General features: G+C 36.7%; 1 protein-coding gene across 1 annotated transcript in view; it reads right to left on the minus strand.

Moving 5' to 3' along the window:
- BLTP3B (bridge-like lipid transfer protein family member 3B) overlaps positions 1-17,259 on the minus strand; it is a 45,345-nt gene extending 28,086 nt beyond the window's left edge. The window contains exons 1-9 of the mRNA XM_086610955.1: positions 17,219-17,259; positions 15,547-15,712; positions 14,424-14,462; positions 11,244-11,335; positions 7,410-7,599; positions 4,940-5,080; positions 4,142-4,312; positions 2,634-2,814; positions 986-1,069 (exon numbers count right to left, since the gene is read on the minus strand). Of these exons, the coding sequence (XP_086467081.1) occupies positions 986-1,069; positions 2,634-2,814; positions 4,142-4,312; positions 4,940-5,080; positions 7,410-7,599; positions 11,244-11,335; positions 14,424-14,462; positions 15,547-15,712; positions 17,219-17,259 (1,105 nt within the window). The remainder of the gene's footprint in view (positions 1-985; positions 1,070-2,633; positions 2,815-4,141; positions 4,313-4,939; positions 5,081-7,409; positions 7,600-11,243; positions 11,336-14,423; positions 14,463-15,546; positions 15,713-17,218) is intronic.
- Positions 17,260-18,068: the final 809 nt, after the last annotated feature.

Consider the following 18,068-nt stretch of genomic DNA (forward strand, 5'->3'; position numbering starts at 1 on the left):
GAGGATTTTCTCCTGAAAGATCAACTGCAATTTCCAAGAAGACTATAGCAGAAGAGTTATTTCTAAATATTCCATAGGCCAGAGAGGTGCAAAACCAGAAAATGGACTGGTAACAGTCACGGAAGTACATAGCTGTTTCCTCCTTGCCCACTGTTATAGCATCTTAATACAGTGTTGTCCGAAAGAAACAATCTAATTACTTCCCTTGTTCTCTATGTTTTCTCTCAGGAGAGCTCACAGAAATCATAGGTAGATCAGACCCTCGCTTAGACATAGTATGAATCAGAAGTGACAGTAAATGAAAAACATAGCTGGATCACAAGACAGGCATGTGTTAAACCTCTGTAACTTCAGGTCCCACTTTTACAGGAAGGGAAACCAATATCACGAATTTCAAACCATAAGAGGCCAATCTATAGCAAAAAATACTGTTATTCTTAAGCAAATAAAACCAAAATAAATACTAATATTTAATAAATACAAATACCAATAATAAATACAAATATTTAATAAATACAAATACCAAAAACAAATAAAATCAAAATAAATTTCCAAAACACTATGGAAATGGCTATAAAATTATAGACTTCTATACAGAAAAAAAGACTGTTAGATTAGAAGACTGCATCTGACCCTTGCGGATATCCAATTAGCGAATTTTCCATCTGCTGTACTGCCTTCTCCTGTCAACACACAATTCTTTTTACATCAGAAATGTGTAAACACCATTTTGTTGACCAAAGAAAACAGTGAAAAGGAAAAGTGTTTGGCCTAAAATAGCTCATCCACAGAAATCAAACTGGTTCCTAGGTTGTTGCTTTTGGTTTTTATTTTTGCGTATAGAAGGAAATAAAAAAGGTGTGCATTTCAAATGCTTAGAATATTATTATCTAAGTCATATATATACACACAAAAAAAACAATTTTTAGCATTTAAGCAAGATAGTTAAATTCAGAGGTAATTCACAAAATGCTTACTTTCATACCTGCTTTGTGAAACGGATAATAGTCCACTGTTAAATAGCTGAAGGAAAGTTGCATGGCCCCTCCTGTAACACGTCTATTTGAATCTGTAAAATAAAACCATGCTCAGCTCTGCAAACACTGTTTATCGCATGTTCGTTCTCTTGTTACATTCCTTTAAACACGTAACAGCTACTTCTTTCTCCCCTTTACTGGCTTTCCTTACAACCTCACTGTCTTGCCCCACAATTTTGATTCAGGTGGTCTTCACTGGTTTCTAAAGATTAGCTTGTAGAACTCCGTATTCTGCCACTGTTCTACACTTGGTCACTACTAACAAACTGCATATTGTTTTAAACACTATTAAAAAGTAAAGACAACTTTTTTTACACATAGTACTGCAGTTTTTCTGAAACAAAACTTTTCGTACTGAATATAGGATTACAATCAGTCATTCAAAGTCAACATCTACTTTCAAGAATATAATTTGTTTTCTTATTTTATTTGACAAATATTATTGCAGCGAAGAGGTCTTCTGAGAGTCCTCTGCTCTGATTTCTCCACTGCTAAATTTAAACTTCATGACCAAAAATAAGGGACCAATAAAGAGATCTCACTAAGAATTATAAATCCCAACTGCTGTAGACACACTGCATGTACGAAAATACGTCTCTAGCCAGTCAACCTTATGCTCTGCTGCTCTGCAAATTTTCCCCAATCAGGGAAATAAATCCACTAAAACCTAAGTTTTTCACACTCTTTTCTTCAGCAGGCCTATGCAGGCTCCTTATACCTCTATAAATTTTTTCAGCAACTAGCCAGCTCCTTGCACGTGCAGATACATCATTCTCTTCTGATCACTTTTAAAAGTTATGACAGCAGTGTTGTTTGTTTTCGTTTTTCCAATTATTAATACGGCATACTACTGCAACAGCCTTCCATTTTAAAACAGTATAAATATTACACATAAAATAATAAAAGCTCAGAACAATTGTTTCATTCTTTCAATTTGCTGCAGAGCATACCAAGTTCTCTAAATTAGTAACACAAAGAGGACTGCTCTTTTATTGGCCTGTATTTTATAAGGAGTATTATAGAATCAGATTGCACAGCGACCCTTTCAAGCCGCAGTAATGTTGCCACTGCATTCTTGATAACTCAGTTAACTTATAATATAATAGAAAAAAACAGCAGTAACAATCAGACTGGACAGAATCAGTTTCTAGAAGACAGGAAAAACACTGAAGCTACTAGCACTATTAGCAGTTTTTATTGCATTTATTCTAAAATAATTAATTATTAAATTATTATTAATTTAATAACAGGCTGCCCAGAGAGGTTGTGGAGTCTCCTTCTCTGGAGATGTTCAAAACCCACCTGGACGCATTCTTGTGTGATCTGATCTAGGTGGTCCTGCTCCGGCAGGGGGATTGGACTAGATGATCCTTCGAGGTCCCTTCCAATCCCTAACATTCTGTGATTCTGTGTAATAATGAAATGCTGTCCTGATAGAGACATCTAGCTAATTTTAAATGCATCTACAGATACTAGAAGACAATTCCGAATATTCCCCTAAACTAAAGAAAAGCTCATGATTAACATTCCTGTATTCCTTCTAAAGACAATTATGGTTTGCAGGCAGGCTACTTTTACGAGAAAAAAAAAAGTTACCTTTTTCTTTAGAATGGATATCATCACATATATGTAGGTCCAAATGGGAAATTACTAAGTGATGAGAAGTTTCCTTAACATCAAAATCATTAAATAATTTTACTATTGCATCGTTTTGATCAGGTGCTGCTGTTGTCTGATGCGCTTTCACCTGCTGGGAGCTGGGTGCAGGGGCAGAGCTCTGAAAAAATATTTAGTCGCATCGATTTATAAAGTTTATCCTTCCTTTCAAGTGTAAATATCCTTTCACTTACTCAAAACACACATTTCAAACCTACACTATGCGCATTCACCGTGGATGGTTACTGAAATTTAAGTATGCTGTTTTAGAATAAAGCTAAGTTAATCTAATGGTTAGGTGTCACAAAGAGGCAATGCCATTTCATCCCCCATTCTCCCCTTCCTCCACACTTCTTTACACCCATGTCACTTGCAGCACTGGTACTTTTTTAACTTTTGTTGCAAGCTCTTCAGGAAACTAAATCAGCAGAAAACCATCCATTTTTTATTGGGCTCATTTCTGCTAGTTTCATTCCCCAAACTGCATCACAATAGGGTCAAATGTGAGCCAGTGCCAGTATCAGAGAACTGGTGAGATGCAAGCACAGGGAATTGAAGAACGAGGACCTCCCTGCTCAGTAACAGCTAACCATTAGATTACCGTAGCTAAACCATCAAATCACCTCATAAGTCATCAGGATCACTGCAAGAACTGAACCCTTCATTAGAGTGCACTAGATTTACTGTAAGACATTTTATACAAGTGACTTTACTCAGTTTTAGCAATACATTATGTTTTATTTTATAGGACTATCTTTTATCAGTTTATTTGTGCTGCTTCTTCACAGACAAGAAGAGGTCTCTCTCCACAACATTCTCCAACACTCAACAAAGCCCAGCTGGTCTAGTCTGCTGTACATGCTGAAACACAACCAAGATTTACGTGAAAGTATCTTACACGTAGCATCAATATCACATCTATGTCAGTAGAAATATGTTAAAAGTAGAATTATTTTTCACTGCATATTCCAATAAAAGAGCTGCATGAAGGAAATCTCTTATTAAAAGCTAATTTTTCAGTTCCATGAAAACAAAGTGGATAAGCACTTTAAACCATTATAGTAAGCATATCTATCTACACACTAAGGTTATCTTAGTCTTAATTATTTTTTTTTTAAATTCATAACCAGAAAATATTTGGAGAGCAAATTTACTAAACGGTTAATCAACTGTTAAGTAAATGCAGACATCTAAATACTCTGTACATAGATAAAGAAACACTACTTTTTTCTCTCCTGCAAGTAACACCAATACACAAAATCTTTGTAAAATAAAGTCTCTTTTATAATATGGTGATTCATTCCCAGTAGATTGATTCCCAGAGATGTACAGCTGAACGAAAACAAGTAACTGAGCATTCTCTAAAATAAATTAACACAACCAACCACACTGTGTTGTATTTTAGAACAGTTACAGTTGCTAATGATACAGTGTGACAATTACCATACCTGTGCTGTTTCGGAAGCCAAGCTTTTTCTCTGTTCTGTTGATTTCTCTATAGCTTCACTAAGAGATTTGGCATATTGCACCATGGCTTTCAACTGGGAATCAGTCAAAACCCATAGCAAGTCATCCAGAATCAGAACCAGTTTTGAAGCCACTACATTACAATCCTTTAACTGTAGAGTAAAAAATTAAACAAGTCACATGGGTCCATTAAATACTTACATTTCTTATATGAAATACAAGAAAAAAAAGAGTTTAATGCAAAATCACACTTCCCTAAAAGCAAATTTCTTCTATATAAAGAGAATCATAGAATGATTTAGGTTGGAAAAGACCTTTAAGATCATTGAGTTCAACTGTAATAACAAATATATCTTTTATTTTCAATTGTATTTCTCTCATTAATAAAAAAGTACTTAAGATTTACTATATTTGTGCCACACTTATTATTTGTTTGGCATGCATTGGATAATAAACTGATGCATTTCTCTAAATGTAATGTAAATATTGCCTGAAACTAGAGAGGTAAAATAATATACATCATCAGAAATAAAACTCTGCAGGTCAAACGATTTCATTAGTAGCACTTGTGTAAGGTCTTCAAATTCTGCCTGCAATATTTCTTGTAAACTCTAGAGTCTTACAGATTGTATGTTATTAAAAATTTAATTCAGGGAATTCTACGGTTTATACAGCCTAAATTTAAAACCTTTACTATGTGCATGTGTGCATCAAGAGCATAAGTTAAAAATGAATTCATAAAATAATAAAAGATTTCATAATAAACTTTTCAAGTTTACCCTTCTTTTAAGCGTGACTCTAATTTTTGATTGGTTAGTAATCAGTCGAACTGGAGCACTCATGATTTCATGCTTAGAACTCTGGATTGCATCTGCTTCTATTCTGATCATCTGCCAGTTGATTTCTTTAAAAGTCAAAACCTTTAAAGAGAGAGAAAAAGAGAAAAACACCTTCATGCATTATGACAGTTTGCCTGTGCCTAAGCATGTGCAGTTGTGCATCTGTGTGCACGTATATATCTGCACAGATACACACAGACTCACGTCTTTCATGCAGAGCCATATGAACAGAACAAATACATGTCATTTTTATTTCCACTTACACGTGTCAGGAATTAAAGCCTTGATCCTTCTCTCTACCTCTAGAATGTCACAGAAATGTTAAGCCAGTTCCAAGCAGGCACAGGTAACAAGCAATATTTAAAACATTCAGAAGAAAATAAAAGGTCACAATTACTGCATACTAGAATGCCTTTGGTAGAGGAAAGAAAGAAGATTGTGTAGTTTAGTTTCAAAATGTTAAATTCTATTATATAGGAAAAGAGCGGGGAGGGAAGCAAAGCTACAGGATGGGAGAGGTTTTTGCAGTGTTTTATTTCAATCAAAACATTGAACGCATTGTATGCCATATAGATCCCACAAGCTTTGAATCCATCACATGGATTTCAAGAAGACACAGCAAGTAAATGTTGGAGTAATTCTAACATTCTAACATTTCTGTAAAAGAGCAGCAAGTACAGCTGGATATTGAAAATCAAATATGGGAAAATGAGTGACTGTCCAGCAGCAACATCACAGAGAACATGAATGAACCGGGCATCAATAGGAAAAAAATATTATTTCTAGTTTCCTTAAAACTCCTTCCTACATTACTCTCTGAAGAAAAAAGATCAGCCATGGGGAAAGTGGAAGAGGGAAGAGTTTGTTTGGTATGTGTCTTATTTCTCCTCTTGTTGATTCGAAAACGGTACAGCCTAAGTCCTGCAAATACAAGTAGAGACTTAAGCAAAACATACCCAATGTGTTCGGGAAGGAAGCACACACAAAGAAGTGAGTAAGATGGAAAGGTACAGTGCAAAGTAGCCCAAAAAAGACTATTTGCAGAAAAGCAGAGCACCTACCATCTTCATCCAGGAAACGCAGTGTGAATGGAAGCTTCTAAAAAAAATTCTAAGGAGATTCCTCGCTACGTTAAGAGTGTAGCTACAGTGTAAACCCAAAAGCTTACTCCCTTAAAATGTAGTTTAGCACAAGTTATCTTTATACTACAATGCTGGTTTTGTTCTTTCATCTTCGAACGCAATTTACTGCTAACAAATCATTTGCTACAGTTCCTAGAAACTTGTGTTTCCAGAAATCATTACACTAAAAATGAACACTCCTCAGTGAAAGCTCTGTTGTGTCTGGGCAGACTATTCAGCATCAGATTCTTCTTAAAAAGCACATAATCAAAAAATACGGCAATACAAAATTCCATCTAGCTGAACTTTAATTTTTCCTCTTTAGACTTCATTAATACACGAGCGGTAGCCTGAAGATAAGCTGCATGAAAGACAAACTGTGAGAAAAACAGTTTTGAACTTACTATTTTTTTGGTATTTTTAACCGTAACATTCTATTGGATTTTCTTTCTAGTAGTTGCATAAAAAGCAACTACTAGACTAGCTGACTCTGATTAAACTCTGTTTGCTCCAGAATAATTGGCTCTAAATAAACAAACATGAGCAAAATTTGAAATATTCATTTATCCAAGGCCAGATGCATGCTAAAGTAAGTCTTCTTTAATACAACATACAATATTTAGAATCAACTTTGCATTCTGTATACATTTTGCTTCGGTTACATGACAGAAATCAAAAGAACAGTGTATACATATCCAGAACTTCTATTTTAGTTTTCTCAGACTGCAGCAAAGTAGGTACTTTACTGCTATTACTTTTTTTGTATACGTATGACTTAATGATTACACGAAAAAATGTTTCTTGCATAGGAACTTCATTAAAACTCAATTAGAACAGCTTGAAGAGAAGAAATCCTTATTAGGCAAACCCTCACAAGTAAATAAATAACCAGTTCAAGATTTAAAAATACTAAAAATAATAAAAACCAGCACAACATCCTATCCTTTCACATTTAATATATCATTCTTTTTTCTTCCAGTACTCTTATAAGTCTGGTATAATTTGCATTTTAAAATGGTCACAGGCTTGGAGAATGTAAGAGGGGAACCACACATATGCTTGCCTTGGTCTTCCCTCTTCCCATTTTGACCACAGCTAGAGACGTAAGATTTCATCTGGCTCACACCAACTGTTCTTACATCCTTGTGTTCCTAGAGGACAGCTGAAATTACTGAGCGCAGAATGTCTCCATTTCCAATAAAGACATGTTTCCTAGACTGTGTAAGGTTCAACTTCCTCCTCCTTTACCACAAAAAGAATAAAAAAAGTTAGCAAAAGATAGTATTTACCTCTCCACGTTGAGCTTCTTGTATTCTCGTAAACCTGAGGTCAGCATGTTCCCAGTTCGCATTTACACTATATATTCTCAGCTGGGAAAGTTCAAATGAGGCATTAAAGGCTTTTGCGCCAATCCTTATTATAATGGAGTTCACAGACACTGAAATTCCTTCTACCACTTTTTCAGCAAAGCCATATTCACTAAAAAGTGAAATACCAACATATTAAACACACATATTAAACCAAGTGAATGGATACAAAATTAAACTTATTAAACAGCCAAAATACAACATTAAACAAACCATAACATAAGTTTCTAATGATTTCTCCAGTTGTGAATTTTTATCGAATATATATACTTGATCTAGTTTACAATAGTTTCTTCTCTATCCTGTGACCCTAATCTTGATAATGCAAGAAAACACTTTGGATCAAGATCAATTTCCATAAAGCATAACAATTAAAGCAATTCTCCATGATATATATCTTATACATATATATAGAGACACACAAATGTATAAAGAAATATATATTATACATACATAAAAATAACAGTCCACAGCATTACATAGAAATCCTACTCTTCTTCATGTATACATAAGGAGTAATCCACGTCAAAATAATTATTTAACAACTCCAATATCATTATTATTTACCTCTATAAGCTAAGTTATTCCATCCATTTAAACTAGTCTCTTTCACATATGTATAATAGTATAATAGTATAAAGTTCTGTAAAAGAAAGGCATCCTAAATGGTGGTCACACTTCTACATCAAATCAACACTCATTCCAGTATTAAAAAAGATAAAGCAGTTGTAACAATTTTTTTAATAAAAATTTAATGCGTTCTGAGTGGTTTAGATCAGCGAATGGAAAATTTTATTTTAAGTATTTCTTTAACATCTAAACTTTTTTGCCTTTGTGGTTTTTTTCTACTTGTTTTAAAAGTATAGTTAATATAGTTTGTCATTCCTTTTCCTTTTTATAACTTTCATCCTACACAGAATCTCTATGGCAATTATTATCAAGCTGTACCCTAGGAGATGCAGAGGCCCATGGACAACAACTACCTATTATGAAGAAGTTAAAGTAAGAAAAGCAATAGTATCATCAAATTCATTTCTCTATACAAGCATTCCTATACCCACTGAAACATGTTTTGGGTCCATAAAAAGAAAATGACTGGGGAGAGAAGAATCATTAATGTAATGTTATATTGTTCCCCCCAAATTATCATAGAATCATAGAGTAGTTTGGGTTGGAAGGGACCTCAAAGATCATCTAGTTCCAACCCCTCTGCAATGGGCAAGGACACCTTCCACTAGATCAGGTTGCTCAGAGCCTCATCCAACCTGACCTTGGACACTTCCAGGGATGGCGCATCCACAACTTCTCTGGGCAACCTGTTCCAGTGCCTCACCGCCCTCAATGTAAAAAACTTCTTCCTTATATCTAATCGAAATCTCCCCTCTTTCAGTTTAAAGCCATTGCCCCTTATCCTATCACTACACACTCTTGTAAAAACTCCCTCTCCAGCTTTCCTGTAGGCCCCCTTTAGGTACTGGGAGACTGCTATAAGATCTCCCCAGAGCCTTCTCTTCTCCAGGCTGAACAACCCCAACTCTCAGCCTGTCATCATAGGAGAGGTGCTCCAGCCATCAGATCATCTTCGTGGCTCTCCTCTGGACTCGCTCCAGCAGCTTCATGTCCTTCTTATGTTGGGGGCCCCAGACCTGAATGTGGGGTCTCACGAGAGCAGAGTAGAGGAGCAGAATCATCTCCCTCCACCTGCTGGTCATGCTTCTTTTGATGCAGCTCAGGATGTGGTTGGCTTTCTGGGCTGCCAGCACACATTGCCAGCTTATGTTGAGCTTCTCATTAACCAGCACCCCCAAGTCCTTCTCAGGGCTGCTCTCAATACATTCTCCGCCCAGCCTGTACTTGGGTTGGGGCAATTGCTTGAGATTGCCCCAACCCACATGCAGGACCTTGCACTTGGCCTTGTTGAACTTCATTAGGTTCTCACAGGCCCACCTCTCCAGCCTGTCAAGGTCCCTCTGGATGGTATCCCTTCCCTCCAGCGTGTCCACCACACAGTTTGGTGTCATCAGCAAGCGTGTTGAGGGTGCACTCAATCCCACCGTCCACATCACCAACGAAGATGTTAAACAACTGTCATGGTTTGATGTGGAAGGGGGGTGGTTCTGGTGGCAGGAGAGGGGTTTTGCTCCCTGCGACCTCCCCGGTTTTGGAACCGGGTTAGGTTTGGTTCCGGCCACCAGATCAGACTGCCATCCCCCTCGGGATTGAGCCAATAGGGCGCCTCTGCGAATTGCCCTATTTAAGTCAGGACAAAGGGACCGGAAAGTGTGCTTCGCCCAGGATCGAGCAGAGAAGGGAGGAGGGCACTGCCCCCGCTCCCTGGCTCCCAGCCGGGCAGCTGCCTGCGTCGGGCTGGCGCCGCCCACGGAGAATGGTGGCGGCGGAGCCAGCTGGGGAACTCGGGGGCACCCCACTCCCGGGGTGCCCACTGGGCTGAGTTCACCCAGAGAGGACTGAGATCTGAGAGAAACAGCCGCATCGACACCAGGTCAGTGAGAATGGAGCGGGAGGAGGTGTGCCGGAGCCGAGTTTCCCCTGCGGCTGATGGTGAGATAGCAGGCGGCCCCCCTGCAACCAGGACGGCCTCGGTGGAGCAGCGACCCACTCGCAGCCCGTGGGGAGAAGATGCCTAAGCCTGAGGATGGTCGTGTTGGGGTGCACGACGAGGCAGAGCGGCATCTGGAGTCTTCATGACAACCCACGCCGGAGCAAGTGGCTACAGCTCCCTAAGTACCCGAGACTGTGGTAAAGCCCACACCGGAGCAATCTGTGGGGAAGGATTGTTTCCAGTGGGCTGGACTCATGTTGGAGAAGTTTGTGGATTTTTCCTCGTGGGTAGGGGATCCATTGGAGCAGGGGAAAAGGGTGTAAGGACTCCTTCTCCTTTAAGAAAGAGGCAGCAGTAACAGCACGGAATGAACTGACCTGCACTCCCCCAGTCCCTGCCCCCTGTGCTGCTGGGGGGAGGAGGTAGAGCCGGGAGGAAAAGGAAAGTGGGGGGGAAGGTGTCGGTTTTAAGATCTGGTTTTGTTTCTTTCTGTCCTCTCAAGTAATCGGTTTTTGTTTCCCTTTGTCCTTCTAAGTAATCATTAATAAACTGTTTTGCTTTGAGAAAAGCTCTGCCTGTTTTGCCCAGGACCATGGTTGGTGGGTGCTCCCTCTGTTCTTGTCTCAACCCTCAGTCCCTTTGGGTTTTTTTTTCTCTCCTCTCTACTTTACTGGAGAAGGAGAGACTGTGTGAGTTTTAGTTGCTGGATCAGCCTAAAACCACTACAACAACACTCGCCCCAACACCAACCCTTGAGGAATCCACTCATCACTGATCTCCACTTGGACATTGAGCTGTTGACCTTGCACTCTATGAGTGCAACCATCCAATCAATTCCTTATCCACCAAGTGGTCCATCCATCAAATCCATGTGTCTCCAATTTAGAGATAAGGATGTTAACTTTTGGGCTACATAGCATGCATTAAATCTTTCAGTAAGATTTGGCTGATACAATAAAGGAAATTTAAAACAACACACTAACAAATAGCCATTAATACTGGCTTTTTTTAGACCAAACAAACAACAACACTTTAAAAAATCCATCCCAACCTTTCACATTTTTTCCAAATAGTTAGAAGGCAAGGTATCTGTAACTTCTGAAAATTTGCAGCGGATCTAACTGATTTGTAGTAATTCAAAATGAGTAATGTAAACTTTTTTGGATCAATTACATGCAAGTATTGTCACTGACCTCTGTCCAGATGCAGTTGCTATAGGAGAGGGTCCATTAGGGGCACGTGGCTCTTCACATGTGCTCATTTCCATGACAACTTTATCCAAGGACTCGAAAAACGAAAGAAAACAAAAAATTAGAAACGTAAGAGGTAACAAAGTAAATATGCATAAAACATTTCTTACCATGACAATTCTCCTATAAAGTTTTGTAATGCACCTTTTTAATATGTTCTTACAAATTTTCAAATTTTGTGAATTCTAAGAGACCTTTCAAGTGAAATATTGGATTACAGAATTCTTGAGCCTTGACTATTTATCCACACTTCCACACTTTCAAAAATTGCATTTTGAACATGAAATGAATGAGCTTTTTTGGTTGTTCTTTCAGTGGAATACTTAATACCTCCTTAATACCTCCTGAGTTTTCCAAATGGTTCAATAAGTGCAGAAAATTTTAATGGAAAATATTTGAAACTAGCCTATACTGAAATTTATGATAGTAGATCAAATTTTGTCCTGCATCTTTAAAACAAAATCTAAATATATATAATATACACACATGAGAGCGTATACTCTCTGTATGTGTATACAATTCTTGAGGAGATCTAGTAAAACAAGCAATTTCTAAAAAGACATTCTAGTATAATTTGCAACATATCATATTATAGTAAAATTCTATGCTATTATTGTATTCTTTGTACTTGAGGTGGAACCCTTATAAAAGAATCTGGGAATTAAGGGAATGAGACACCTAAATCCTATTTTAAATGAATAATCCTATTTTAAATGAATATTTTAAATTAATATATTTTAAATATATTTTGAATTAATATTCTAATAGCAGAACTATAACACACATTATAAATAATGCATGCTAACAGAGATGAAGAGAATGGGAACAAATCAAATGCAAAACCTTATTCCCAACAACTGAATAAATCCAAGAATCTCCTAACTTACTTTACAATGTTTGTGACCTACATTTATCATACAACCTGGGAAGGCTCTTAATTTAAGGCTTCTGAAATCTCATCCCATTGAAAGCTCATTCAAAACACAACAGCTAACATCACTTCCTTGTCTAGTTCTGACTTTACATCACCCCTTCTGAATTCCTCCATTTACCCCCTTTTAGGTCAGACAAACCACACTAAAAAGCTTTGTCCTTGATTCTAGATTTTTCATGATTCAACCTGGCCGACCTACTGGAGTTTATTATCATATTGTGTTAGTTGCGCCTGTCTTCATAATCCACTTGCTCTGCAAACATCTTTATGTGCTACTCTTCTCCATGAAATGCCCTGACTACTAGCTAGAAATTCATAAACTCCCTACTCTGAATGTATTTATACTTCACTATATTATGATGCTTACAGTGAAGCATTAGCTGTTAGTAGTAAATCCAGACATTTTTAAATTATTTTCTCCACTGTCTCAATTAATAACTTGCCTTGCAAAACAACAACAGAGGAAAAAATAACAAGAAAAAACCAATCCCTTAGTTTGGGGACAGTGGGAAGCTGAGATTTTTCCTGGTTATCCTGCCATTTTTGGATGTTTGACCCCTCTTCTAACGTTTCTTAAACTACGACCTTTGGAACAATTTCCTTCACTACATGACTAGTGCAAAGAAGAGTAAGGCAGCAATTGAAAGATTTTGTATAATATAAATAGGAGTTAACAAAGAACATCTAGATGTAGGTATATGTCTGTTCTTTTCTCACTGGCAACCACTGTACTTTGACAGAGGAAAAACTGCTGCATAGCATCCTTGAGTGCCTAAAGCACTCCTCAAAATTATATTATCATACAGAAACAGAAACTAATTATGAGAAAAGATAAATTAGTATTTGCTACTCTGTTAACAGGTGGATTTTCACAAAAGGTGCCTCAGCTCAACAAAAGCACCTCTGGCTCAACAAGTGGGTTCTAGTTACCTCCTAAGCTATGCAAACAGAGGATGCTGTTCCAATTCAATCAAACTCTCAGTAGCAAAAATATCCCCACCAAAATAGTGGAAGTTCAGTGATGTAATAAAGGGCTGAAGTTGGACATTTAGGCCATTGAATTCACTTTCCTTCAGAAGTGAAAAAGGCTGTTGCACAGTCTGCCACTGAAAAGTGAACTGTTGTTATCAATTTCCATTTAATGCACTTGTTCAAGGAAAGCTTTATGTAAAAAAGGTGACCTTGGAAGTTATCTTAGCCTCAAAGACTGCTAATCTAAGTTCAATATGAGCAAAGTAAACAATCAGGCTTTGCTACCAAAGGTTAAAGTAAGTACTCTTTAAGAATAGCAAGGCTTAAACTGATTTCCTCATTTGGCAGTTGCATCTTACAGCTGAGAGGTTGAATCATCCCACCTCAGAATTACCACACTTACAGCTCTGTGTGTCAGCAAGAAGCTGTACAGACATTGGTACATCACATTTGGGCCACTAGCAAATGCATCAAGTATTTAAAACAACATGTCTTTTCCAGGGCTGATACAGAAATAAGAAATTACAGGCACATTCAGGAATTCACTGCAAGACTGGGAAGCACGACAGTTAAAGGAATATTCATTCCTAAGTAAATAAAATTAAGAAAGTTTAGCTAGCATGAAGCAAAACACTTCTGGTGCTGCCACATTTCTTAGTATACTTAAAAATAAAGAACAAATTTAAACTAATGCAAGAATTAGCATTACTTCTAATCGTTGTTGAGTCCTGTTTACACATTTGACACCCTATTTATATCCAGGCTGAATCCTAGGCTGTTACAGAAACCCTGTAAATGTTACACGTATCAAACCTGCTGTAACTGAGATCATTGGGTAGAGTATAGATTTAGAACAGAAAAATCCTTAGAACAACAGCTCCAAAAGACAGGCAGGAACTTGTAAACGGGTTAGTTGGACAAATAACTACCCTTCAAGTGAATCCAAATTAAGAAGTAATGATTAAAGAACTTAACAGAAATTAGCTAACAGTCAAACATTATAGTGCTGACACCCAAAGCCACAGATTAAAAAAAAACAAACCTACCAACAAAAACATTAAGACATTTTTTTCTTGACCTACCACTACCCAGAGGACACTTAGTGAAGGCTTGTTAACATTTCAGTTATTTCTAGAGTCAAGTCAACAGAACTATATAAATATTTCAGATAAATTCTGCTACACAGAGTACATTTAGGAGTTGATCTCAGAACTCACCAAAGAGATGGGATGGGTTTTCAATTTTGTCCATGGTATCTGCAAGAGAAAACATTATTCTAAAGCAAAGTAAATATTAAAAATACCCTAAAAACAAGCATTTGTTTAGAATGCATTTTATGTATACAAATTATATTTGTAACTTCTGAACTCAGAATAATATTACTTTCTAAATATCAAGTTCATCTGAAAATACTGTGTAGTAAATTCATGCATAGATAAATTTATTTTAGGTATTAAAACCAGAACTTCAAAATCTACTTATCACTGAGAAGAAAGCAGAGGAACAAAACAGAATCTGTGCCTCTGAGTTGTTCAAGCATCAGAAAAAGCAACACTGTCTTCCACATTCTTTCTTTTAAAAGGAAAGCAAATCCACATTTGCTCTGTTTGCCTATGAGTAATTGAATGCCTGCAACAAAGCATCAAGTTCACTGCATTCAGAAAAATCAGGACAATCTCCCATTAGAGAAAAAAAAAAAATACAAAAAGACTGAGGAGCTGCCAAAGTTTGACTAATTGTAACTTCTGTCGAAAACAAGCCATAGCTTCATTTCTTTCTCACATATTAGCATAATCTAGGAGAGATGATATACATTGATTTGATTATCAGCAGCCACAAGGACCAAAAAAGCAATGTCTACTAGATTCAAAGCATTTCCACATTTCCCACAGAGACTAGAATCCCTTGGAAAGATATTTTTGGAAATAGGAAAGAAACAAGAGAGAAAGCAACAAAGAGGAGTAAAGAGAAGAAATAACACTTTAAAAAAGAGAATAATATATAATTGTAGTAGACTAATTACCATGAGGAAATACAAGCTTTTATCATTATCTCTATTTCAGAACATGCAGGAATAAATCCTACTCAGAAAAATAAAAAATTAAAAAAAAAAAAAAATCACTGTTTATTTTCATTGTTTCCATACATATTTCATGTCATCACATGAGAAAAAAAATAGTAAGAAATTATTGCTGGTAACATCTTTGTTTTTCTCTGAAATTTTATCAAGCACTCATCACAATTTTCTATCAATACAAGGTTGCTTGAAAGTTTACAGAGACAGAACGGAAAAAAAGAAAGATTTGGCTAATTACCATTCTGGCACAATAAAATACTCACCCTAATGGATGCTTTATTACAAAAGACCTTGTTTATAGCAAGCCATGTTGGAAGATCCAGCATGTTCTGAAGCACCTCTTGATCCAGCTCTAAATTGGTCAGCTGACCTTCTCCTTTTAATGTGCTCAGGTTGATCTTGTCAGGTGACAGATTTTTGGTGAACCTAAAACCAAACATGCACCTTAAGTAAATGCATATAAAGCAATCGGAGCTGTTCCACATATAGCTGACAATCTAACTTAAAGCAATGGTCTAGGGGTGAGGAAATCATGTTAGGTTCTTAGGTACAATTTCACCCTGAAAAGAAACGGTGCCATGAAATTGCTTTGTCCCTTTAAATTTTTGCATCTCATTAACTCCATTTACAAATACATAAACAAAGTTAAATGTATTATGAGGTATATCTTCTAATCTGTCCATCACTCAGAATAATAAATCCTTGATGCGAAATATTTAACTATCTATTTTAAACTATATAAGGTAGAAGTGAATCCATTTCAATCTTCTTTAGTTTCTCAAAAGGAGAAAGCAAAAAAATATATTCAAAACCCCTACAACTTACACTGTCATTCTTAGAGCAAGCAGGAGTGGCTTAGAATTCACTCAGGAAGAGTAACAAAAAGCTACTCCTTATAAATAGTACCTTTCTATATATATTTACAGCTAAAATACGGAAATGAAAAGTTTTACTTACAATATTCATTAGGTTTAATAATAGAATTTAATAACATAAACTAGAAACACACATACACACATACCAGCATAGTGTATATAAAATATTGGATGAAAACTTGAAAGGTCAATCTAATATATACAAGAGCTAAAAAATTAACTATTTAAAAAAGCACATATGCAATAAATTTCATTATACTTCAAAGGTGTTATGATTTGCTGATGCAATAGAACAATTTATGTCACTGTGTCAAATGGTTCACATCCTTGTGAGATAGCATGACAAAAACCATGGGTGCTCTACCCTCAAATCAACAGCTGTAGCATTGTATCTACCCCAAGATGAAGAATAGGCTATGCTTAACCACACTTGTATTCTGCCATGGAAAACTGTTTCTGCTCATGAATTTGGTCTAATTTTACAAGATTAGGTAGTAGAAAATACTACTGTTTGCATCTTTGTGACTTTTCCCACCAAAATCTCTCCACGCTAATATTCTGCAGACAGAGAGCCAAGGTGTTTGTGAAGGAACATTGCCCTAAAGCAATGCCCCAGGAGTTGCAACTCCCCGACATTTCCTTCCCATTCAAGGGACCAATTTCTAACCAAAATACAAGGCCCATATTAAGTCAGATACTCAGAGGGAGATGGTGGAAGAAGGCGAAGAAAGCTGGCAAGATTTCCACCTTAACAGTTTCCATGTGTGGCTTGAAACCTGGCAATCATTTTTCAGCTCAACTGTTTCAATGCATTCTTGTGATGGTAAGCTTTGGAAATGCATTTAACTAGCCTGATAAAATGTAAACATCCATTGTATCCTTCCTATGAAACATTCAGTCAGACATCATAAACTTGTAGACTTTCATCACCTGTCAGTTCAACCACAAAGAGGAACTCTCAAAGATCAAGACACAGGAGGTGGAGGTGCACAGGGGAAGAAGCTTGCTCAGAATTAAAAGTTCAGTTAAAATTTTGTTTTATTTTTTTACTATACCAAGTCTGAAATTATTCAGGATGTATTTGAAAATAATATTAGACATGTTTCTTACAATAGAACTGTTGTTGTTGTTTCTGTATTGCTTACAAGGCATAGATCATCCAGAAGGAATGAGCTTTGACTCGTGAATAATGTATTTTATAATTTCAGAACTAAAAATATACTAAGATAAGGCTATTGACAAATATATTTTCCTTGACAACTAAATGCTCAATTTAGAAACATTATGAGGGGAATAAAGAACTTAAAATTATTTAATTTTCTGGTTACCTTTCTTTGTTCCTTTTAACAAGAAAGAGAAGAGCTGAATAACCTGCCTGAGTAAAACATCACATCAGTAACTGCAAAATATACAACTTCCAATCTCAGATATCATATTGACAAGTCTCATCTGACTCAGCTAATTCAAATTCCTAGAAGAAAAAAAGCAGCCATTGAATGTTTTCAGTCACAGCATAATATCTCTCACTCTTGACTTCCTAGACAAGGGTCAACAAAAGAATCACAAATCGGTGTTATTTTAAAGTCACATTTATGCAGTGAATGCCAAAACATTCTGCCATTACACACACACAGTCTCCTGAGACTCCTGCTCTGTAGGAGTCGTCCTCCTCAGGGTTCCCTGTTGCTATGTCACATCAGAAATGCCACTCAACTTGGAGATAGATGTAACCATCACCTGAGTCTCAACTGCAGACACATCACAGTGAAACCCAAAGGATCTACAGGAATGAATTTCCAAACCTCACAGTGAGAAAGACACCAAAATACCATTAAGGAGGAGAATGGAGACAGCAAAGCCAATTTTGAGTTACTTACAACATCCTTCAAACAGAAAAAAATAACAGCCAG

This window comes from Tauraco erythrolophus, chromosome 4, assembly GCF_009769465.1.
Source record: "Tauraco erythrolophus isolate bTauEry1 chromosome 4, bTauEry1.pri, whole genome shotgun sequence".
Classification (NCBI taxonomy): Eukaryota; Metazoa; Chordata; class Aves; order Musophagiformes; family Musophagidae; genus Tauraco; species Tauraco erythrolophus.